At 40.3% G+C, this 25,340-nt stretch overlaps 2 protein-coding genes and 1 long non-coding RNA gene across 3 annotated transcripts in view; all 3 read right to left on the reverse strand.

The window, feature by feature from the left end:
• Positions 1 to 1,276: 1,276 nt before the first annotated feature.
• Positions 1,277 to 5,043, reverse strand: LOC120503008. The gene is made up of 3 exons (XR_005627632.1): positions 4,739 to 5,043; positions 4,226 to 4,284; positions 1,277 to 1,407 (listed from the first exon to the last, which is right to left on the reverse strand). It is a non-coding gene; the product is annotated as an uncharacterized LOC120503008 (long non-coding RNA).
• Positions 5,044 to 8,597: 3,554 nt separating this feature from the next.
• Positions 8,598 to 15,629, reverse strand: BLOC1S4 (biogenesis of lysosomal organelles complex 1 subunit 4). Its single transcript, XM_039711113.1, has 5 exons — positions 15,365 to 15,629; positions 14,971 to 15,042; positions 13,724 to 13,825; positions 12,912 to 13,046; positions 8,598 to 9,593 (listed from the first exon to the last, which is right to left on the reverse strand). Exons 1-5 carry the CDS (start codon positions 15,575 to 15,577, stop codon positions 9,495 to 9,497), a joined length of 621 nt encoding a protein of 206 aa, XP_039567047.1. The 5' UTR covers positions 15,578 to 15,629; the 3' UTR covers positions 8,598 to 9,494.
• Positions 15,630 to 16,686: 1,057 nt separating this feature from the next.
• PARD6G (par-6 family cell polarity regulator gamma) overlaps positions 16,687 to 25,340 on the reverse strand; it is a 65,421-nt gene continuing 56,767 nt past the window's right edge. Inside the window, exon 3 of the mRNA XM_039711112.1 lies at positions 16,687 to 19,344. Coding sequence (XP_039567046.1) covers positions 18,485 to 19,344 — 860 coding nt within the window. The 3' untranslated portion in view covers positions 16,687 to 18,484. The remainder of the gene's footprint in view (positions 19,345 to 25,340) is intronic.

The raw sequence follows: 25,340 nt of genomic DNA on the forward strand, positions 1-25,340 counted from the left end.
ACCTGCTGCTTGCATTGTGACCAGCCCTGGGTAGCCACAGACACTCCTGTGGTGCCCCACAGGCTGCCCCAAGACTGTAGACCTGGCAAGGCCAGTGCTGGAAGTGGCAGTGTGGATTTCTGGGCTCAGCTGGGACTGTGCTGCTGCTGCCTGCTTTCTCATCCAGCTTGGTCTTCACAGCCATGTGCTGACAGCCTTCGATATTCCTCCAGGACACTCCACCAGCCAACCATATATGGCTAAATCTGTAGAAACTCAGGATTAAACAGATGTCTTTTTGATAGAGCAAGGAGCCCCAGGCAGATCCCACATTACCTGTTGTGTTCCCAGAGGTCTGCCTACCCCATTCCGTCTGGCAAGGGCACCCCCCTAAGCAGGGCTCCACAGCAGCCGTGTGCCTGTTGCAAGGGCCCCAGTAGCATCATGGATTTCAGCCTGCACATTTCTGCTCCAGCAGCAGTGCAAGTGAGGAAGTAGCAGCCAGCCAGCTGCTGCTTGTGCAGATCCCCAACTGCTGGCAGGCAGGTTCAGACACATATAAGGAAGCCTGAGATGAACCTTCCCACATGTGCATGCTCTGATGGGTCCAGTTGATACAAATGCCTGTCATCATCAATGTTTTGAGTCATTATCCATTCATAGTTGGCATCTATCAGGTACAATTAGGTGTCCACACAGACTGGGACAGACATTTGACAACACTGTCACACGCAGACCCTGCCAGGAAGGTGTGGATGCATCCCATTTTGCTTTTAAATACAACACTGAGCAGTTTCTCCACAAGTCAAAACCATGCAGACAAAAAGTTTGGGAGAAATTCTAAATATAATAAATCTGTTTTCCCCAGACATCCTTAACAAGCAACACTAAGGCCCAACAGTATTTATATGACTATAAAAACATCACATAGGAATAACATCATGTATAGTTACAAGAACCACGAGTAAACTGAAAAATTATGCACAAAGCTATCAGGCAACAAGAAAGCTGCTGATTTTTAGAAATACAAAAGGGAAATGGAGCAAAAAAATGATGGTAGAATATTTGATAATATTCTTCTCTTGCACTTATGCCCGGCTTTGCTTCTGGGCTCTATATTGGTATTGCCATTTCACCTGTGAATTAAGCCATCTTGTGCAGCAGACCAAAAAAAGTCAACCTGAACATAGTTGGAGATGTTAATTTTTCTTGCAAGACAAGATACAGCTTTTTAGTTTGACCATAATGCTCAGTTGCTGAAGAAAATGAAACTAACTGAGCTGGAAAGAGGAAGAGTGCAAAAGTAAGGCTAGCACTCTTTTCTAAGCACTGTGGTGTTATCAGATGGCCACATCCACAAAACTCTTACACAGAAAACAGCAGACTGTGATTGCAGAATAGTCACTCACTTCAACTTCTTCCTACACACTGTGAGATAAAAGTAGCGCATGATTAATCATCATCATAGAATTACAAAATGGTTTGGGTTGGAAGGGACCTTAAAGATCACCTAGTTCCAATCCCCCTGCCACAGTAGGGGTTGGAACCAACAACAGTCTCAAGGGCTGGGTTCCAAGCAAAGGTTTGGGGAACTAAATGTGTGAGTATTGTTGCCCAAAGGAGTGTAACACAAGCATTGCTGCTCTCTCAAGAGGCCCAGCTGAGATCCTCAAGGATCATCCAAATGTCTGAGAGTAACAGTACACTGATCTCACTAGAGCAGGGCACTGAAATGCCTGCTTTGGACTTGGGATGCTCCTCAACAAATCTTGATCTACAGAGGTTCTCACTTCACAAAAGAATCAGCATGGTTGCTCTCAACTAGCTCAAAGCAGGAACCTCCATAGGAAATCCCACGTCCCCCCCGTCCAGGTGCTCAGAGTGCTTCCCCTCCACCCTACCAGGGAGAAAAGGGGCTCTGTAAGAGGCAGCTCAGTCTCAGGATACAGAGGAGTTAAAGGAAAGAGAGGGAGAAGAAGGCACACTGGACAGACTTGACACAAAAAAGGATTTGGGAGCACTGAAAAGAAAGAGAGTTTCTGTCATTTCCTCAAAGTGTTACTTCTCTCCTTCAAGGCTTCAGTGAGCTGAATAGTATCTGGAGCATGTTTCATGGACTCTCTGCTTCAGCACAGCACCTCAGGTTGAGTTTAAACACTATTTTACCAGGACTACTGCTCTGTAGCTGTGATAAGAAAAGGTAAATGACAGTCCAGGTGAGCACAAATACACAAAAGGGTCAGACAACTAGGCCAGTTGCTGACCTTCAGTAGTGGTGTATCCACAGAAACACACTGACCAATGCAGCACCTCTATTTTGCCTTCTTGTGCATTGCCCCACAATCTAATACTTTTTATACCTGATCCACATAACCTCTGTTTTAGCAAAACCTCATCCTACTGATTGGAAGTAGCTCCTGTTTAACAGACACAGATTTAGCTATTACATTAAAATATCCTTGTACATGAACCACATGAGTCAGAAAGTAAATTTGAGTAGTTACTCATAAATGAGATCACACAACTCTGATAGGTCCTGGAAACCATCAGTTTAAACATTCAGAACAAGATAAGAAAGCACATCTGACATAGGGAAATAAGTAGAGAAGAAACAAGAAAAAGGCAGATTGTAGTACTGTTTAAACCTCTGATTTGCTTCTGCCCTAAATTACATGGGTAGTCCTACTTTTCTGATCTCAGATAGGACACAGATTAGTGGGAAAGGATCAGAAAAAGGCAGCAAGGACATGGAAGCTTCATACACAAAATAACAGGGCTTTAAGCAATCTGTTCCTGAGGAAAGTATCCCTGCCCATGGTGAGGAGTGGAACCAGATGCTCTTTAAGGTCCCTTCAAATCCAGGCCATTCTGTGATTCCTCAGCCAACGGAAGAAATCATGGAAAAGGAAATAACAGACATTACTATGAGAGGATGAGCAACACAGATGGCTCATGACTGTTGATTGTGTCCTCCAATACAAGAATTAGAGGATATTAAAAGAAGCTTGTGGGAACAGGGTTCAAAAATATTAATGTGGGATGCAACAGAGAAGGTGCTTTGGCAAGGAGATTTTATTTTTGTGCACACTGCCTCTTGTCCTAGCAGTGGGCACTGCTGAGAATTGCTTCTCTCCCTCTCCTCCACTCCCTGCCTTCAGGTATTTATACAAATTAATGAGATCACCCCTGAGTCTTCTTCAGGATGAACCATCAGAGTTCTCTCAGACACTCCTCACAGGAGATGTTCCAGTCCCTTAATTGTCTTTGTGGACCTGAACTGAACTTACTCCAGCTAGAAGGTCTATGTCTACCTCTCCATCATTTCCTCTCCAGCAGCTTTCTTACCTGACATTTACATCAGCCTTTTCACAATCCCCACAATATCCATATTCAAGCACCATCACATCTGCATTCATCCCAGAGCTTTGGTTCAGTCTTTTTACTCCTGCAGAGTGGCATTTGCCACCCTGGGGCTGTGACTGAGCTAGCAAGTATTTCAGCACAGTAGTTCAGGTTGATTTGTAGCTTAATGTTTCATTGAGTTTCATCTTGGCCTAAAACTAGTGCATGGCCAGCAGCATGGAATGAATACCCAACAGCAGTTGCAGCAAGTCAGCTAAATTCCTGAGCAAGTCTCTGGCTGTATTAGTCCCAAAAGAATCCATTTTACACCCAGAGGCAGTCCCATAGTGCAAACTAATGAGAGACAAAATGCTATTCAAGATGGGCACTGGTATCTGCTATAACCTTGCTTTTGCTGACCTCTTTCTGTTATTGAGTCTGTCCTCACAATTTCATCCAACTCACTTAGCAGAATCTTGACTTATCTCAGATACATGTAATGAGTTTGCAATGGCACTGCTCATCTATCTTGTTAGCTAACAGTATCATACTTGATTTTCCTTAGGCAAGATTCCTCTGTCATTACTGCTTTGTGTTGTCCTTCAATTACAGAAACACAATTAAATTCAGAAGTCAAGCTAATAAATCCAGAAAGAAAATACAATTTTTGTTCAATTATGTTGTTTAGTATTTTTCCTCCCAAATATTTTTTGCTTAATAATACACTGTATTTTAGATGCAACAAGCACACTTCCACAAAAGTGTGACACCAAGAATAAGGGTGCTGTGTATCACTAGCAGATGAACCATCACATTTTAATTGAAAAAATATTGCTGGAAGCAGGCATCTGAGCAGGACACACAGACATCTCTGTAATGACAACAAGAAGGTTATTCCCAATACCTTATTTCTTTCCTGTTCTTCTTTCCCTCTGTGTTTCCATACAAATTGCAAGGCCTTCCCTGTAGAGAAAAGGGCTAATCAAAGACACATGAAGGAAACAGACGTTAATTCCACAGCAGGCATCTCCCCAGCTGTACATGGGGACACACTGCCAGGGTAAGTGCTTTGCTTGCCTTCTCAGGGGGATGGCTGGGAGTAGAGGAGAGCCACCCCTCACCTTTGTACTAAGACATGAGTGCTGGGGCTGGACTGTTTGGCTTGGCAGGACTGATTTTTAGCCAGAACAGTCCAATGACCTGCAAGTCCTACTTCTTTTGAGAAAGAGGCAGTAATCAGAGGCAGTAACAGCAGCCTGGTCCAGACAAACACACTAGAGCCGGTCCACAGTTATAGCCCCTCCTAAAAATATGTACTTGGGAAAAGTGCACACTGGAGGGGAAAAAAAAGCTCCTAAACTGTGAAAAAATAACATCACATATATACATCATGTCTGTTGCGGATCTCCATTCTTACCTCCCAGTTCAGGGATCTTGCCCTCATCTGTTGATGCTGCTCACAGCTCTGTCATCACAATTTCACACCTTGGCACATGCCCTGGTTTATCTACTGGCTATGCTGTTTTCTGCCTCTTCCATTCCTGCATAGGGCTCTTACCATTCATTTTTCCTCTTTTGTAATTTCATTTTTATGAATCAATCAGAAACAGCTTTATTGCCAGTCTGCAGTTCTCAGGTGCTTGTGTAATATTTAGTGCCAGCCCTCAGTTTTAATGTCCTAGGATTGTGGAAATTTCTGCTTTTGTTTTTTCTTAAAGGTTGCTTTGTTTGTAAAGAAACTCCTGACCGTGTCACCTGTAAGGAACAGATGGCAATTAATTTATTTTTAAATAATGTAGGCATTGAGCTATTCTCATGAAACCTAGAGCTTCTGAAACAGTGGGAGATGACAAATTGAATTGGATATTTATCCTTCTTTTCTCAGTGAGTGCACTTTCCCCCCATGAATTCTGTCCCTTTGTCTTTTCACTATGAACCCTCTGATGAAATCCTTGCTAACATTCAGTTCACTTTCTTAGGTCTGTCAGCACATTTATATATCTGTATTTTCAATATACTTTTAAAATATACTATTTAAGATCTTATATAGATAGCACATTGGAATGATTATTAATGCAATTTTAACGTATTTTTATCACTTTAATAATCCACTAAAGAATCTACAGGCAATATTAAAGCTGGCAAACATGAAATACCATTTTGAGTCTTCCATGTGAGTTTTAGTCAGGATATTTTGGTTTCCCTACCATATCCTCTAGTCTGACATAATTCCAAAGACATTATTTCAATTTTTCCTTTTCACAGTCTGTATCTATAGGTGGTTGCATTCTGTCTCCCTGGCATTGTACTGTATGAGCAACACCTTCTGAACCCTTTTTTCTGTTTTGCTTGTTTCTTAGTACTTTTAAGACATCGTGCACCATTCACATACCCCTTACAGTTTTTCAAAATCACAAAAACTGACCAGCATTGAAAGTTTGTGAGTAGATAACATCAAGCAAGAAAGTCAAGAAAACTCCCCAAATCCCTGAGATCAGCTGGAGTCTGTACTACCATCTTGAGGTTGTACTACCACCCATCGGCTTGAAGCAGAATCAACAACAGCAGCTGAGTGGACAAAGCCTCTGCTCTGCCACACAAAGCCTCTGCCTGAGCTGACAAAGCCGCAGCTCAGCTCCTACAGGGATGGGAATCCCAGCAGCTGGAAACTCCTCATCCTGATGGATTTAGCTGCAGTGCCTAGAAAGATACCCATTTCTGTTATGCTCCTCTTTGACCATAGCTGTATCTGACAGGGATTTTGGCTTTTCAAGGATTTTCTTGGTAGCTGGTCCAAGACAAATTTCTTTTCTATGAAAAATGAGGTAGTTTAAAAAGTAATCGCTTAAAAAACATTTTCCTTTTTTTTTTTTTTTAAAGGGAGCGTTATTTACCAATTCCAAATATAAAGTTCTTTTCACAGATGAAGGTGCAAGCTATCTTCCTCTTCCTTCTCATTCTGCTAGGTCTTTCACTGAGGATCACTCTTCACAGCTTTAGCTTGCTACTTAATTATTAGTGTTGTAGGTAAAGCTACTTAACCCTGAAGGTTATTGTCAGCAGAAGTAATGAAATGCCACAGGTTTTTATGTCAATGCAATGCAGTGCATCTTTAAGTAATTTATCTTATTTTATCAGATAAATAATCAAACCTGTTTGTTTTCATTTCAGTCATCTGCATCCTTCTCTAATTTCTTTGGGCTTTACTGCAGTTGCAGCACTGCTTGATTGGACCAAAATCTGCTGGTCCAAAAATAATTAAATACAAATATCAAACTTTATGTGCCGACTTCAGGCACAGTTTATCATATAATTAAATATCTATGTAAGACAGATAATGCTGATTTTTGTCCAAGAGCTATGAAAAGTGTAGGGCTCTAACATTAGTCCAACCTGACTATGATATAAACTCACTGTGAATATCTTGCGAATGCAGCTTCTGTGACATATTGACATACATTGTACAGCAAACAGACGATTTTTAGAAAGCTGCATTAGTTTCAATTAGCACTAGGCTAATGCTAATTAACATTGGCCTAAAATGTGCATAACTATAGGAATATAAAAACTTTTAGCATTACTTTTGCTAGGATTGCTTTAAAATGTTTGCTTAATGACATAGAGGAAAAGTAAGATGTGTATCTAGACTCCTTTGTTGATATTAAACATTAGCTCATTTCATGTGCCTGGTACCCAACCTATAGCTGCACAACACAACCACATCTTGATTTATACCAGTTCTATATGAAGAGTTCTCCTGTTAAAAACAGGTGATGTAGCCCCATAGTTACTGGCTTGTGTCTTGGAACTCAGGCAAGAGGAAAACATGGTGTAGGGAGAGATGCAAGCAGAGCCTTCTGGGACTGTGAATGTTGGTATCAGTGGATTTTGAGATTCAGGTTTTGTTTACAGCTGGCAAACCCAATAAACATTGAACCGAATTCACAATATAGTCATTACTGGTTTTACAGTAATACAAGGTAACAGCAGACAGAATAAAGAAATATTCTATTTCTTTACTGAGTGAACACTTGAGATGTTTTTTACACTGTTCTTGTAAGGTGAGACTGACCACAAATAAGGAGTCAGCCAAGATGGAAACAAACCAACAGCAGAGTGCATTTTGTCAGTATGATGAGAATGCCTTAATTTCATAATCATGAGCTTAATCTCATAACAGATGAACAGTGACCTTGGTATTTTGTACCATGTATTTTTAAAAGCCACAATTTATTTATTGTCTTTTATAGCATTTCCTTAACAAATTTTCCATGTATTGCCCATCATTTTCAGTAATAAAAATATTTTGGAGAATTTCCAGCATAGAACTATACTAATTATAGGAACAGTCTGATTTTTGTTTGTGGTGTGCCTTAAAGATACAGCTATTTTTTTTTAATATAAAACAGTTCAACAAAAATGCCCACTTCAGGATATATGAACTTTGACTCTTATTAATATGAACAGTATTGTGTGAAAATATTCAGCTGTATAAACTTGCTGGAAACTTTATTAATATTTCAAACATCATCTGTTTAAAGGGAACTGCATTTTGGCTCCCCACAGCAGAGGGCAATGTTATTTGAGAAGGTGAATAATTTAATTACAAAGTTACTCTAAAGATAACTTTTTTTAATACCAGTGTTAGTATGTTTAAGAGTACTTGACTGTAGCCTTCTGTTGCTACACTGTGTTATTTTATTAGACCTCACTGAGGAGCGATAAACTTCAAGCATTATTTATGCATACACTGAAAGGCACCACACCTTTTAGAAATGCAACTGTTGCTCTAGTGGAACATCTGAATAATGGATTATTTATGAAAACAAGGATGATGGGAGGGGAGCCCTGCTTCAAAGTCATGTCTGTTTCTTTCTGCATGTTTATGTGATTATTTTCCTATGTTAAAATTCAGGTAAGCTTTACATCAGAACTACTTTTGGAGCCAACCAACTTTGACTTGAAAATCTTTGTTTTATATTTTAATAAATGCTGCTTCAGATACTGAAGATGTTTAGAACTCAATCTCTGCTGGTCTTTGGAGACAGGATCTATTAATATATAATCTCTGCAACTTCATACCTGTTTTGTGCATGCAACATAGAGAAATAGTTTCTCTAAAGCATTCCTCCCAGACTTCAATTTTGAGTATTCTAGTGAGCTACATGGGCAACAGAGCAGCAGAGGTAAAACTTTTTCAGAGGAATACATCAATTTATAATTAACATCTGTTAGGTGGGTAAATACTGTCTGGTGAAATGCAAGACCACAACAGGGGTTAGCCAGCTATTAGTTTATTGATAATATAAATTGCAATAAGCATGGGAAGCCTCAGTATCCACAGAGAGTTGTGAAGGAAAAGCAATCTGGTCAGGTGCCTGATTGAGGTTCAGTCCAGGGTCATCCCTCTCCAGCTTAGATACTTGTTCTTTTTGACAGCAGGTTTGATACATCTATATATATCTCTCTCTCTATATATATACACAAATTTATTTAATGCCCACCTGGTTACACATCAAACAACACAATGATGCAATAATGAAAAGCTTGGTTCACTGTGACCTGAGGATCATCAGGAGCAGGATGTTTGCTTTGTGAACTGGGACTACACCACATAGATTGAGCCATGCCCTTGATTCCTTGGTGATCTTCTATGTCCTGCCCCTGCAACAAGTACACCCCAATGTGGTGCATTTCTCTGTACAAACTGCAGGGACCAGGCTTAAAACCTTGGAATAGATGTGAAACCTTATGCATAGTTTTTCTTTCACCTCAATCAGCACATTATGAAAAAGGACAAATAAACCCTCATCGTTGTGGTATAGCTATTTTACACTTGCAGCAGCACAGACATTTACGTGTTAAAAAACTTATATACAATAGCATGTTTCCTATTATTTCCATATTTAAAAAAATGTAATGCAAAAATATTCTTAAATTCCTTCCCTAAAATAATCTGAAAATTTACATGGTGTTTTAGGAAGGCTTTTGAAATTATGTGCACAAAGAAAGATTACCTGAAAATATTGCCTGAAGGAAGACAATGAGGATAAGAATGGCAATATGCCATCAATAGTGCTTAGAAAATGCAGCTGTTCTGAGGTTGGCATTCCTTTTGTTCACTTGGCTCTCTCTATTCTGGCTGATTCATATCAATCCCAAAGCAAAAATTATCAATAAGGTGCTTCATTAAGACATGGAAAATAGTCTTCAGTCTTGAAGAGAACTGGAGGTTCATAGAGGGTCTGCTGCTGTCGTGAGGAAGACGATTTCTGCAAATTAGAGAAGTTTATTTTTCACTTTTTTCATAAAGCATTCTAAAACAAAGCCTGCAGAGCTAAAATACAGAAGAAAAGTTTTAAGGCGTATCTCCTTAGTTGAATGAATTCTTAATCATAGCTCAGATAGTCCTGCATGTTCCTAATGTTAATGAAGAGACACAACCATTGACCTTTGCCATTCCAGCTCCTAAACAGGACCCAGTCCTGGAACACATACAATATGCCAGAACTGCAGGAGCCAAACTGTACCATCCAGCTGATGGGAGAGTCATTGTAACCTCCATCCTTTCCAAGCCATACACCTTTACCTTTTCTGTTCCAGCCTTCTCATTCTCCTCAGCCGCTTCTTTTGAGTCAACTCTGGGCCTAGGTTCTCATTTAGTTACTCAAAAAGTCTTCCTATGGGAACACACCTAGCAAATTATTCTTTCAAGAAAGTTGCTGCTCCTTCTGAGCTTCTTCATATGACACAATGTTAAAAATAATCTGGTAGTGGACCAGAAAAGAGCTGTTACACTGTTTTTCAGGGAAGGGGTACATGTTTCTTTTAAATATTAAGTGTACAATGTTTTGCTGTATCGAATGGCTCATTGAAAGAGACACAATCAAGGACCACAAGTGACTACTGTGTCAGCCTTGCTATGTGTGCATAATGCTGCAACACAGCACAGACACAGGGTATGTTTTCAATGCCTGACATTAAATAGAATGCTTGAAATCAAGAATTCACTCATTAAAAGTCCTTTTCAACTAATAAAAAGATTTTGATGAACTATTTGGTAGAGCCCTGTCAGTCTGGAATGAGGAAATTAGCCTTCACCAATAATAAAAGTTAAAAGTACACTAAATATCATTGTTTGATAGTCTTGGAGTTTAGAACGGTCTTACACCCTCAAAATGAAGATGTAAGTAACCATACCTACAAAACAAAGTGGAAATTTCTCAGTATCAGTTGAGCTGTATACTTGTACTCCATATGAAGCAAGTACATGTTCTCCTGCTATATACAAAATTGCTGATATATTAAATTATGTCTTTAATTTTACAATACCATTAATTTCTCTAAGTTTGTTTTGCCATTCAAGTTCCAATGAAATTAAAAAATATAAACAAAGATCTGATCTATAAACACTGTATATTATCAGTGTTGTCCATATCACAAAATTTGCCAAATGTAAAAGACCCCTTCAAAATCAAAGTTCTGATTTTTAAAATAATTTCCTACCCTGTACTGTCCTATCAGATAACAACCTGCAAGCAAAGTTACAGGTTTTCTGTAACTCCTGACATGGATTTAAGGTGCTGTATTTGCCTCTGTGCAAGAAGAGGGCAATTTCAATCCAGTGAGGAAATTTGTAGGCAGGCACAGTAGCCACAACTGCCTAAGCACACATTTATGATCACTTATTTTTGCAGCTGCTTAGCAGATGTTTTTACCTTTTGAGAGTCTACATTTTCTTAGTGATATTAGAAACCTTATAGTACTGTTCTTTGCACTGACTGGTATTCACAAGGGAAGAACTTTGGGCAAAATCTGAAAGGGAGATTATAGACACACATCTTGAGAAAGAGAAAATACAGCCTTTGTGTAAAAAACCAAATACATTTAAATGGGAAGAGAATGAGGGTACCTGAGTAAATTAAAACTAGCAGTAAAATGTGAACTACAGCTACAGTGAAAATCATGACATCAGAATAACCTTCTTTTCCAAACCTGTATTTTACCACTGATGTATTGAGCCAGTTAAATATCAAGCAACTGGAGAAATCTCTATAGGCATTTTCATTCACACTTGCTTGTGTTTACTACTGGAAATAGGTATTTTACTATGCAGTACCCAGAACCATTGAGGAACAGTAGCCTGCCTTTTAGTGAATCAAATAATGCCAGTAAGTTCTGAGTGTTATTTTATTGCTACCCATAATCAAACTAAGAAACCACTGGAGATGCCAGGTTCCCCCTCCTGACACTTTCAAAGATTTTCTACCTTTTAAATTGTGGAAAAAGTGCTAATTTGACAAAGTGTTCCCATACAACACTAAAAAACTTTGAACTAGCAAAACTTTCTTTGAATTTGCAAACTTTTCAAGTGAAGACTGTAATTACATGGTTAATAACTGTTCATAGAAAAAAAAATGGAAAATACTGTTGAATATTCTTCAAAGCAACTTGTGCAGGTTCTTTGTTTTGTAATTGGTCCATAAAGTGCAACTTTGTGTTGTTGTTTTTAGGGTTTTTTTAAAAGAAAAAAAATGACAGAACTCTAAACTTAGACACCAAGGAAAATGAAGGAATGAGATGAGAAATTAACTAACTTAAAGACTGCACAGTAAACAGCAGTGAAGAACAAGTACCTTGAACTGAGCCTTAACAAGACAACACATGTTCTTTTTATATGTATTTTTCTCTGTTGCCATATATGCTTGGAAGATGTAGGAACAAAAATACCTCAAAAAGCCTTCTTCCTCTCCCCTTCTATAAAGCTATTTTTTCATCATTCTTACCAGAACACAGAAAACTGAGTTAGTACAGAATGAACATACTAAAAGATAAAACAATCTTTGAGTTGACAAGATGCAAAAGAGTAGAACTTACAAATGGTGTACTACTAGGTGATGTCAAGAAGCATCAGGAATTCAGGTGATTTTTTTTTTTTTAACCAAAAGATTATTTTGAACCCCAGGCACAATGGCAGTTTGGTGTTAGGTAAGGCATCTCTGAAATATACCAGAGAGGGTGCTTCAAGCCTTTTGTAAAAGAACAGTCCACAAGGAAAGATGGAGAAAACTGCACCCTTAGAAAGCTCACCCAGGTGGAAACATGATTATCCAACTGTGTGGACTGAATACAAATATAATCTTTATTTAAAAAATACTGTGCAGATTAGCTTTAATTTTCTTTTTTGGTAACATTTGTGTGGGGATGCTATCAATGCAGAAGGATCCTTTAGCAGTGTTGCCTGTACAGGCTCTTCCTACTTGCTTTGCATACCACCAGAGATCAGGGGTGCTTTAGTATAAATCCTTGTGCATTATGTGCTTGTTTGTGTCCTTCACATTCATTTCTTTGTGTGCTTGGCCCTGTTTTGCAATGTTACACAAATCCTTATAAGAAATCAAATTTTTAAGTTTGTTTTTTTTCTTTTTTTTTTAAAGAAGTCTGAGAACCCTGTAAAAAACCTAATAAAGTATATTAAAAGTGTACAGCTACATTGATACACATGTGCAGCAAACTTATTATTATTTTAACCATCTGGTCTAGTAAGCAGAGCAACTAAGCTGGTCACATGGAAGCAAAACTTTACTTACATTAAGGAAGGATGGCATGCTGATTGTGTGCAAGATCTTCTTGAACGTGCTTGGAAAAGCTCCAAGGTCTGTTTCTGCCTTTATGACCCGTTCTTCCAGTCCAGCTACGCTATTCCCAATCATTTTCACAAAAGCCTGGTGTAAAAAAAAAACCTCAAAATAAATATGACACTTTCCCCAACAAAATAAAACAGGACTATTAAACAGTATTGCAAAACAGTGGTGAAAGATCCATTGCTTAAAGGAGTCAAAAATTTCATGCTCAATTTCCTTTCTGCCTACAAGTCCATTTTAATGCTAGAGATTACTTGAGATACTTAAAAGGCTTAAAATCAGGTTAAATACAATAAAATAATCTTCCTTTTCCAACTTACCTTTCAAATAACTAACTTGGATTTTTCAAAATCTAGACTTCTACCTGCCTTTCTACTACCAAAAGAAAAACCAAGGATCTGAAGCACAGTTTTGAAGCTTTATTAGGGATCAAGAGATCTCTCATTCTATTTGTTTCTGAAACTTTGAAAGCTAACACAAAAAACTGCCTTGCTTCAAACAGGCAACGAACAATTTATTTTTTTAAAATATGCTACAAAAAGATCTAAAACACGTCTAGAATTCCCACAGTCCCCAGAAATTCTTCATAAATGTAGTCCTCTTTATTAACCCTGAAGTACTGAACCCAGAATGGACATGGAGAGCACAACCCACCTGAGTTCACTCCACATGTGTGCATATACACACACAAATATGCAGACACTGATGTTTTCCTCTGTTAGGAAACAAAATGCATCTAGAAGACAGCAAATACATACCTCTAGTTTGTCAATCTTCCTATATATCTGCCTCATTTCTGTAGCTTTTGTGTATATTTGAGGTATACTTTCATTGACAACTTGAGAGGAATCACTTCGAATCTAAAGACAATGCAAAGAAATAATACAAAAATCAATGAATGAAACAAAATGTTTAGTAGATTTTATTCTGAAAACTAGAACTGTGCTCCAATGAACAGCCTAAAATTTAGAGTTTAAAAATACCTGAATAAATTAGTATAAAAACACTAGATTAAAATCAATACACTATAGCTTTTTTGTACAGTTTCTAAGTAACTTTGAAGTACGTGTATTTTGCAGAGACTAATATTTACATTTATACTTATATTAAAAGTAGGCTAATACAATCTCTTCTGAAGTGATATATAACATTTTCTAAGACACACTAAATAATTAAGTCTATTAAGCGAAACTTTTGTCTTAAGTTTTACTACCTGTACTTTTCCTCAGGTTTGTTAAAAAAGTCAGGCCACAAAAATCTTAGTTTACTGGTATTAAAAAAAAACCCCAAACCTACAACAGAGTCGTGCAGGAGAACCATATGTGCTACACTTTAAAAGACAGCCTACCTACTAGTGCAGCTTACAGAAACTTTCCATTCAGTTCCCTCATGTAATCCTATGAGAAAACTGAAAACAAAGCTGCCTTTCTGAAAAGAGGGTCCCCTAAAGACAAATCTAGCTTTGGTGGTTTGGCAACTCAGATTAGATACTTCCATTATAAAACCAACAAAGGATGTCTTTATGTATTTTCAAAAATAAGCAGAATGTCAAACTGTTCTTTTAAACAAGAATACAAATACAGCTACACAAATATGCAGTTAGAAAATATTTAATCACTGACAGGGTTGTCCAGCATTTAAGCAGGCTGCCCAGGGAAGTGGTGAAGGTATTTAGAAGATGTGGCACTTTGGGACATGGTTTAGGGATGAACATGGCAATGCTGGGTTAATGGTTGGATTTGATGATTTTAGAGGTCTTTTCCAACCTAAGTTCTATATGATTCTATAGCTATATGGACACATTTTGCTCTGACATGAAAGCTTGGTAGTTTTCATCCATGAGTTACCTGATTACCAAAATAAGTCATCTAATTATCAAACGTGTTTTCATACTGGAACATGCCTAGACTAAAAGCTTCTTTCTGTCTGTGTCTTACTTACAAACACCAATTAAACTGTGTTTAATCTGACTTTGAAAATATAACCACATCCAAGTTATACATACCATATCCAGCATTCCTACGAATTCATCCACCCTGGTCAGTAAGTCTTCTAGACTCTTGTCTAAGCTTTCTATCTGCAAAACAGAGGTCACTTAAAGTGCTTGAAAACACACACACACATTCACAAAGCCCCGGCCAGCCTCACAAACAAGACCACCGAGTACTCACAAACAAGACAGCGGTCACACTACAGCCAGTCCCATAGAAATCCCACAGGCTTTTCCCTCTCTCGGCTCCGTTCGGCGCAAGGGACGCGACCCCCGGCAGGTCCTGTCCTGCCCAGCCCCAGCCCAGGAGCGTGTCCAGCTCCAGGGGGCTGCGCTCCCATGGCACCCCTGGCACCCCTTCCCTGTGCCCGGGAGCTGTGCGGGACCCCCGGCCCGGTCCCTCGCCCACCTGCTCGCTGAAGAGGCTGCGGTCGGCGAGCAGGTACGCGGAGTAGGCGGCGGCGGTGGCGCTGAGCGACGCCTCCGAGGCATCTTCGTCCTCCGCCTCCCCGAGGCCGGAGGCTCTGCTTTGGCTCTGGGACACGTTCCCGCTGTCCGCGCCGGGGCAGGCGTCCGGCAGCTCGGCTCCAGCCCGGTCACCAGCGCCAGCAATCGCCGCCATCCCACCTCCCGCTCCCACCGGGATGCACCGCCCCTCACATGACCGGGCGGGCCGGCGCAGCCGCGCTCCCGGCAGGCGGGGCGGGAGCGGCCCGGCCCCGGCCCTGCGAGCGGGCAGAGCGCCGGCATCGCCGATGTCCGGGCAGGGAGTCGCGCTGGGCTGCAGGAGACTCAGGCTCCGCCGCCTCCGAGCCACCTCTGCCCTGGGGCCGGGACAGGAACCGGGCTCGGTGTGCGGGAGCCTTTGTGGAGGATGTGGCCTTCAGCGAGGGCTGGCGTGCCCTGCTCCCTCACCACACACCCTCAGCGCCCCGCTCGGCAATTCAGTCCCACAGCCGAAGGGACCCGGCCCGCGAAACCCGAGCGGCCCAGCCGCGTTTCCAGGCGGATTCCTCCCGTTAAGGCGTGAGTTGGGAAGGGAGCTCACTGAGTGTACAACATAGCTCCACTTGCGGTCACGGGGCATCAGAATAGAAGCTGGGTTGTGTGTGTGTGTATTTTCCCCACGAAGATGCTGCACAAAATGTCTGCAAGCCTTAAAAGTTATTTCACAAAGTGTTGGATCCAAGGCCGACACAGCAACAGCTGGATTTCTCAGTTTGTAATCTGTACATGCGTGTGAAACAACTTATGCTTCCTCGCTCCTGCATGAATGGGGTGGAAAGTTTGGATAGATGGTACCAGGACACTTTCTATGGGCAGTGACAGCCAGCAGGCTGCGGGCAAACGGGTGCAGAGTGGCCATCAGAGCTATCCTGGCCTCTTTCCATGGAGCCAGAATTATCCCTCAAAGCCCAGAGGTCTGCAGCAGGCCATGCTGTGAGGAGGGTAGGAAGCTCCTTGCTTCCCATGGAAATCAGAGTAACAGGAATCTTTAGTAAAGGCAGCAAGGAGAAAAGATACTGCACTAAAATAGTTGCATGGTTGAAGAGGCACCCAAACTGGATACCTTGTTTTCATAGGGAGGGGAGATACTTCCATAGAAAATGCTTGAGGCATGGGGAGAAAATACCGAGTAGAAGTAAGACAGCGAACATTTTATTGCAGACAAGGTCACATTTTCATCAGTTAACTAAGGTAAAATGAGTAACTTCAGCCAGACAAATCCACTTATTCATAAAAGTAGTCTTATTTAAGGTGTAACAAGTTTTTCCGGATAAGATGGTCTGATTGACTGAAGCATATCCAGCTATTCATTTGTTTTACTGCACCAATAATCAGATTTATTCTTTTAAATGAAAACCTTTGGTAAAGTACAAACACAGTTTTAAGACGAACAGGATCATTGTTCTATTCTTACTGTGCTGGGAAAAATAAGTACAGCTCTATAGCTGCTTTGATACCTAGAAAAGTTTTAATTAGAGTAAGTGAAAGACTTTTAAAATAAACTCTTAAAGCAAATCTAAAAGAAATAAACTAAGTTCAATGTCCCAAAGATATTTAACCATGAGCAGAAGACTGGTTGTTCCACAGGTATTCTAAATTAGTGACAATTAATTAGTCCACACATCCTTTCCAGCCATTACAGATTCCAAAACGGAATGTAATTTTTCCAAACCAAGACTCCTGAATTTTCATATTCATAAAATATTTAGGAAATGTCTATTCCACCATATAAAAAAAAGCTTTAATGTACTACAAAGTTAAAAACAAAGAGCAAATGACACAAGCTAAAAGTAGAAAAATACATTTTAAAACATTTATATTTTGTTCCTTACACTGATCAAGATATAACAAAATATTTTAGATTAGACCACTTTCATAAAACTCATGGTGTTTCCAGAAGCAGACAGGTACTGACTCAACAGTCACTGGTCACTCACTAGCCACCTGGCCACCCAGCAAAGGTGTCTGGCCTTCACAAATATCCAGTATATTTTAACTTTGTAGAAGTCCTGTGTAGACATTAAGCTTTATTACTGGAGGAGTCCAAAAACAACAGAACTATTCTAAGTTAGGCTTGAGAGAGAGTCAGCAGCCCTCTCCTCTGCAGGGCAATCTCTTGTCAAGGAAAGACCTCGTGGATTCGGGTTGCCCCAAAAGTACAGCAAGGACCTGCGTCAGCACTGAGGCTTGCACACCTAAAAACTCACATGAACCATGATTTTGAAAAAACAGAGATGATGCGGGAAGGGGGGAGAAAAAAAAACCAAACAAACCAAAAAAAGGGAGGTATCATCTAATAAATACGGTGGGAGAAGACAGGAAGGCAGCGGCGCTGCCCGCCGGCCGGCAGGGGGCGCCCATGGGCAGGCGGCCACGGCCCGGGGAAGCACGCGGGTTTGCATGGACATGGATTTCTATCGCTTCCTTTGGAAAACGTGTCTGCAGCGTCTCCCGAACGCTGTTACCACCGGAATAGGAAACGGCTGCTTTTACAGAGCTCGTCTGGATTAGACATAACGCTGAAAAGACAGTGTAAACAAGTCGGCAGAAGGGCTGTATGTAACAGAAGAAGATGGGATAGCTATTAGGAAGCACTCTCTCCTTAGCTGGTATTAGAAGAAAACCAGATTCCACTTCAAATAGACATGTCTGTTACTATTAAAATCTAATTAATATATATGCATGTATAAATATGTCTACCCATGCTTTCAAACCCGAGTATATAACACTGCCATGGGTAGCCTATAAGACTGCTTAGGTTTATACCAACTAAAACAAATTTGTGTTCTCACTTCAGGGCTGGGACATAAACCAGGATTTGCACTCTGGCTTTCTCCTGACAAATTTTGCAGTGCATGATAGTTTTATGTCTAACTCCAGATGTCACATTTCCTAGAAAGCAACAATTTTCTGCACCCATGAGGTCTGTGAGAATATCAGCTCCCTGTTTCGTGCACATGTTGCACAAGTAGATTGTCCCAATTGGCACTTAAGACTGTAAGGAGAATTGCAGAAATTGCTACTAAAGTGTAATGACTGTTCCGTCCTCCTCGATACCTCCTCTGGGGATAACCAGACTGTGTCGGGGATCAGTTTTTAAGGAACTGAGTAATTTGTGGATGTTGCCATTGCTTTCTCGGCCAGAGCTGCTGTTGAGCACCAGGTCCCTTTGAAGTCTGTGGCTAAGGCTGCTGCCATTGATTCGAGAGAGGCTACTGGAAGTAAGGCTGTGCAGTTTCGGAATGTGTTGTGGCTCCAGACCACCCTCGATGACAATGTCAGCCTCTTCGTCACTCTCCATTTCATCAGGGTGGAAGTTCTGCAGCACGTGGGATGTAGGCAAGCTATGGTGACTCGCAGTGCTGTCTGTAGACTGGCCAGAGCTACCAGACATCCTACTGCTCCGGATAATATTGTTCCTCTGGTTTGCGGGCTTGACCGTGATAATGAGATTATGGCTGTTGGCAATCATCATGTCTGTGACTTGGTCAAGAGTCTTTCCTGCTACTTCAATGCCATTGACTTCCAGGACTTCGTCATTCACAGCCAGCAAGCCTGTGCTCTCTGCCAAGCCACCAGGAACCATACGGGAGATGAAGATACCGGGAACTTTTTCCAGTCCGTGAGGAGTCACCCTTACGCTGGTGCCATCGCGAATGTAAAACCCCAAGGGTTTCTCACAGCCGTGTCGGTACAGCCTCACTCTCCTGTGTGTTTCGGGGAGAATGTCCACATCAATTATGGAAGACACCGGTCTGAAATCATGAGGCATACTAATGTTGATGTGGGGACGCCGGCGGAGGTTGTCATTGCGCAGTGTCACCAGAGCCTTCTTCTTCCTCGACAGCGTATTGGTCCCGAAATTGCTGTAGTCCACTTCATCTGAAAGAGAAACAGTACCAATGTATCAAACAGAATAATTCAATGTGCAGGCCATTCTCCTCCTCCAATTGGTTCAGTGAAGGCACTAATAGCAATATGGAAATAATAATAATATGAAAAAAAGAATACTAATATGGGAAAAAATCAAATTGATTCTTTCATTTACTCCAATCTTTGTTTCACTTTATGTCCATCAGCACAACACTCAGAATGAATTAATTGTTTAAAATGACTCCCCATACTTCTTCTATGTTTTGGAGAAAAGAGACTTCTGACTTAACTCTTGTCAGCTGTGCAGAAGGCAATTTCTTGCTGAAGCCTGATACACCATCTTGGACGTGAGGCTGTATTTTCAGAGCTGGACTGTAATCTTACACATACCTCCCAAGTGGGCAAGGAGCATATCTATCATTCCTAACCTAAAAGTCTGAATTGGGGAGTGCTTTAATACCCAATAGAATGCCTTAACCTTAGGTACAAACAGGAAAGCAAGAGTGCAAGAGGCATAGTTAGATATGTTTTCAGCCTAGGCTTTTCTAGTAAGGGAGTTTTGTTAGTATGCATCTCTTGGTACATCACTTTTCTCTCTGGAGTTTTTTACTTCAGTTCAGCTAACTTGACAGCAATAAAAAATGCTATAAGTGCCATACAACAAAGGGTAGTGTGTAAGCATGCAGCCTGGCAGAAATAGAAGCAGGTAGAAGGAAACTCCTTTGCTTAGTCTGTATGCTAAGGATCACAGAATGGACATGGATTCACACCCATACTGCCTTGAGAGCAAGATTCACAGGAAAATGCCTTTCTGGGGTCTGCAGTTTAAGGGATTGTTTAAATATTTCAGTCTCTGTGGCAGTTATCTCAAGGGCATGTGAAAAGTGATCACCTTTAATTCATCCAAGTAAACTAAGTTATTCCACATAGGAAGTTCATGTTGTGCTTTGCATTAAAAATACTTAAGTCATGAAGTTGTTAGTGTACAAATTGCATCTCTGCATTTCACAATAAAAATACTGTGCATATTTTAGACATGAAGCATGCACTAGCTAGAAAGTTATTTCACCAGGAGTTTAAGCATTCTTTTCAGATAAACTAACAGACTTTCAGTTTATTCTCCTGTTGAAGATGAGCAGTACCATAAAAAGTACAATTACAGAACTGCCCCCTAGAAAATTGCTTCTGTGACAAATTAACCTTGCATAGCAATGCTTGAAAGAGTAAGACCTGATAAAGGTCTTTTACTAACACCCTTTTCCCTCCTAACACCTGATAAAGGTTGGAGGAGGGAAAAGGGTGGTAGTAAAAACAAGCTTATAATTGCATTTTTATGTCTTGCAAGGTTCCATTTTCAAGTCCTCTTTCAAGATGTATTATTGACAGATTTCAATTAAGTGACATTAAGTTACACTAATTAAAGGACACTAAAAAAAGTGCTCAATAGCAACCTGACCTAACTGAGCCTCCTTGGAGCAGGGTGTTAGATTAGCTGGGCTCCAGAGGTGGTCTCTTCCAGTCTAAGTCATACAGTGATCCTACATAGTCCTTTGGGCTGGAAAAAAATAATTTAAAGACTTGAGAAATATTATTTCTGCATTCTCCTATAACTTATTTACACTGGCTATAGTAAGCCTGAGGACATCACAAGGCATCTGGAAGGTCATCCTGAAGAAAAAGTTTTTGTGAAATGGAGATATTCCTTTGACAGATCTGTTGTGTTTAATTTCACCTTCACCTCTTCTCTCTCTTCCCAGGATGTTCAGAGCTGTACCAGCTTCACAGGCCCTATTGTGTTATTTAGACCAGTGAGGCACAGGATTGGAAGTCCTTAAAATCACCCAAACTCAGCTGGTTTTTGGAAGGGTATTCACAGCCAAAACAGTGACTGAGGAGAGATGGCACCTTCTCAAGTCCACCTGGTGAACAGTCAGTGCAGTGACTACTCTTTTGAGTACAGTAGCAAATTACTGCAGCCAAAGCCAGGTATTGCTCCTCTTCTTCCATCAACAAGATCACCATATACATTCAGCTATTTCTGGTGGATGATTCCAAAGGTTCACAACAAATATTTTTCCTTGTAAAGTATGGGTGTACAAGAGATATCTTCATCACCACAGTCTCCAACACTGTACCCAGCTCACCCCCACAATTCACTGATAAATTTCTGTGATAGTCCTATGAAAACAGCTTGAGGCTTCTAGAATCCAAATTCTTCCTTACTTGAAATACAGTGCTGTAGAACTGTACTGCTGTGCCTTAAGGTCCAAAAGAACCTTTATCACAAATTTTCAGTTTAAGATGCCAATTAAAATTACACATGGGTTTGTGCATTTAAGACTGTCTCTAGGAGTACGGGCAAAGAAGCTTAAAACAAAACCTGCATTCCTTAAAGACTCAGAAAATTAGATAGGTCGGTACAGATCATTGCACTGCCAGTAAAATTAAACACATGCCCTGGTTAGCCATCCATCCCCTGGAAACACACAGGTAGCTGTTATCTCCCTCTCTCTCTCTCTGAAAGTATATTCATACTTAATTACTTCAGGGCAAACTTGCAAAAGTTTTACCAAATAATTAATCTGTGAATATTTGTTGACAAAACTGTTTTCTTTCCCTTAAATTAACAACAACCTAGAGAGTTAATTCTCACAAGATACAAGTTTGTGATGATAAAGTAGCAAAGTCACAGAAGTATGATGGCCCTCCTAACACACGTAAGTAATTTCTGAAGCATCTCCCTTGAGCTGAACCACCAGCAGGGCACTGGCACAAAAGAAGTGGTTGTTTTGTGCCTGTGACCTCCTCACCTGTGCTCAGCCCACTAACCAGTCTCCCCAGATGATTGCCAGCATTCCTAACCTCTGAACAGCTTCAAAACAACCACCCCCTTTAATAACAAAAAGCCCATCTCACCACAAAAATGCTAACTTTTTCCTCCAAACACAAACCAGGCATGAGCAAGGATTACATTACAAGTGATGCAGGTTACCTTCACTGACTGTACTAGGATTTAGTATTACAGGGCTGGACTATGTTAAAAAATGAAGTCCATATCCTGCTGATGACTGGAGTTTTTGTTTTTAAAACAGTGCCAAGCAGTAGTTTCCAACTCTGACTATAAATGGGGTTCTATATGAGGAAGAGGAAATCTAATTGTAACAAGTAAAAACTCTTAAAAGCTATTACAGGTTGGAGAAATGAGGCTAATTTGAAGAGTTTCTAAGAAAAAATACAAACTTTATTTTCTAGAAAAAAAAAATTCAAATTCAGAATACATGCTCTTTGACAATACAGGGATTATTACATTACTTGAATTCAAGATATCCTGCTCTCTAGTGGTTACATTCAATTGAGACATAACCTTAAAAAAAAAAAAAAGAAAAAACAATTCTATAGAACAAAACAGCTACATCCTCAATGTTATTTAGAACCACTACTCTTGCTGCAGGAATAAAGCAAAGTATGTCAACTGAAATTTAACATCATCAGCTGTTGCTGTGGCAGCAGAAAGTCATCAATCCCTACCACAATGAAAATAAAATTTCCTTCTTCAGAGGGGAACTGAGAGCAGTTAGCCAACATCATTCACTTTTATCAACTATGGGGTGGTCACAAAAAGGTGACCAATACTAAACTGCTCAGGTGGCATGTGTCAGGCTGAAATGGAAACTGTATCAGTGCATAATTTATGATGACACTCTTTTAATGAAGGTCAGCAACTTGTTAGGTTTTGAGTTTCTCACCATAAAGGACTGCAAGCAGGAATGCCACTTCAGCTAAAGAGATGGACTGTGCTTGATGCCAGGTTTCAGGCAAGACCAGAATGTACCATATGGAACAGAGCTCATTTTTTTCATTTGTTGCCATATCAAATTCCCTTTTTGCAGAACAGAAGGGGTCTATAGAACTAGCATGAGAAGCAGCATCAAATGGCACATCTGAGCAATGCTTAAAGCACTGAATCTTACAGGGTCTCATATTTTCTTATGTCTCTAAGGAGGCCAGACTTAAATGTTACTTACATGCAGGTGACAGAGGGAGAATTAGTCTTTTAGGTCTTGAACATGTCCCTCATTTCTTGGAATACATCAGACTACATGGATCATTTTAATCTACAAGATGCAGTTCTTTCAGATAAGATGCACTATGAACTGGATGGATAATCCTGGATAACCACTAAACTTTAACAGACTTGGACTGAATTTTACTTGTGCCCATAATTTGCTTGAGACTGAAAATACTGTTCCTGTAAAAGAGATGAGGAACATAATTTACCACAGTTGGAGAAGAATTCCTGACCTTTTCAATTCTCTCTTACTTGAATCTGCAACCCAAAGCTACACATAAAATACCTCAAACTCCTCTGTAGGCACTGAATAGCCAAAAGCTTTTCCCCAAAAGCTTCAGCTTTCAGTACATTTGAAGAAACATTTTCTCTGTTAATGAGTTACACAAAATCTGAAGTATTTTGGCTGAATGTTTTCTGTTACTGTGTGTTTGGTCGGTGGGGTGTTTTCGGGTTTTTTTTGTTTTTTTTTGTTTTTTTCTAATAGCATTGTCACGACCTACTCACCCACAGGGACCTTTGAGTTAGAGAAGATGCATGTACAGATCTCTTCATGCAGAGATGGAGACTGTGCTCATTTTCTTGTCAACAGTGATGGTGGTGATGATAAAAACATACCTGTAAAACCTATAACTTTGAGGTGCTCTTCTAACAATTCTGTAGTCATCCTGTGGCTTTACAGAACACCTTACACCTTCCTAGTGGGCATCATGAATCCTATCATTAAGTCACACAGGACATACAGCAGAGCCTACTAAAGGGCTATTTATAAGGCTAAGAAAACTGCTTAGAGCATTTGGTTGTAGCCAAGAGAGTATTGTATTTCTGTAATTTACATGAAACAAGAAATTATAGACCTTCTGAAAAAACCACCAGGAGCACCACTCCCACTGCTTGGACAGCTGCTTTTCATAGGAACTGCCTGCCAGATAAAATACCAAAGCTTAGCCAGATAAGATTGTATAAACAAGCTGAATTCCACAGAGAAGCAGACTGCCAGGCTCCTATAGGAACAGTTCGTTCCAGACTCTACATTTTCAGTGTACATGCACTCATGGCTTATTATTTCCTCTGGGAACTGTGGAACGTTAGTTGACAGCCCTGGAAAGTACTTCAAAGACAAAATTACTTCCACTAGGGAGAGCGGCACTTCAGGCAGCTTGGGAAGGAGGCCAATGAGTCATTAATAGTGAAGGGTAACCCCTCCATCCAACAGATCTCTATTACTGAGCATTCAAATTAGCAGCAGTCATAAAGCCACTTCAAGGGAATGTTGTCATGTTTAACCCTTCTACCTTTCTGTGTCCTGGCTACAAAACACTGTCCATGTTTGACAGAAATTGCAATCACTTTCTATTTTCTCAGAAAGATCAACACCAGAAGCATTTGTGAAAGCAATCAGACAGCAAACAAGCTGGCAGTCTCTCCTTTATGACCTGTAAGGCTGACTGCATGCGACGGGATTTAAGAGGAAACAGATACAAAATGAACTATGACTTGAGGGGAGAACCAGTGCCAATACTGCTCATCAAGGAGTACTTAATGGCGAGGAAAAGAAGGTTATCTCAATGCTAACATTGCATTGTATGTGTTGCAGGAATATTAAAAAAAACCCCAGCCATACTGCTGCCAGCAACCTCTGGGTGAACCAAACAAAAAAAACCACACTAGGTAAAGAAGTTGTAGCTGCTATTCTGTCAAAAATCAAGTATGTATCCCACACATGCACAGACGCACACACAGATACTCACTCCCTCTCTTCCCTCATATAACTGTATCAGAAGAAACTGGACACTATCTCATCAACATTTAGAAGACCACCTAAATGTTACAGTTTATCATTAACATTCAACAGGACTTTTGAAGCAGGAACTTGGCCGAATAAACTACAGTTTTGCAAAAGGCAACCTTCTTTCTGCAGTGATTCAGTCAGCAC

The sequence above is a fragment of the Passer montanus genome, unplaced genomic scaffold (genome assembly GCF_014805655.1).
Source record: "Passer montanus isolate IOZ18808 unplaced genomic scaffold, ASM1480565v1 scaffold24, whole genome shotgun sequence".
Taxonomy (NCBI): Eukaryota; Metazoa; Chordata; class Aves; order Passeriformes; family Passeridae; genus Passer; species Passer montanus.

Excerpts from the sequence above, each read along its gene's own strand:
- BLOC1S4 (XM_039711113.1), bottom strand. The coding sequence starts at position 15,577 with ATGGCGGCGATTGCTGGCGCTGGTGACCGGGCTGGAGCCGAGCTGCCG. Across the intron at positions 13,826-14,970 it reads TCGTAGGAATGCTGGATATG|ATTCGAAGTGATTCCTCTCA; the intron begins GTATGTATAACT and ends CATTGTCTTTAG. Across the intron at positions 9,594-12,911 it reads GCATGCCATCCTTCCTTAAT|AAATCGTCTTCCTCACGACA; the intron begins GTAAGTAAAGTT and ends TCTAATTTGCAG.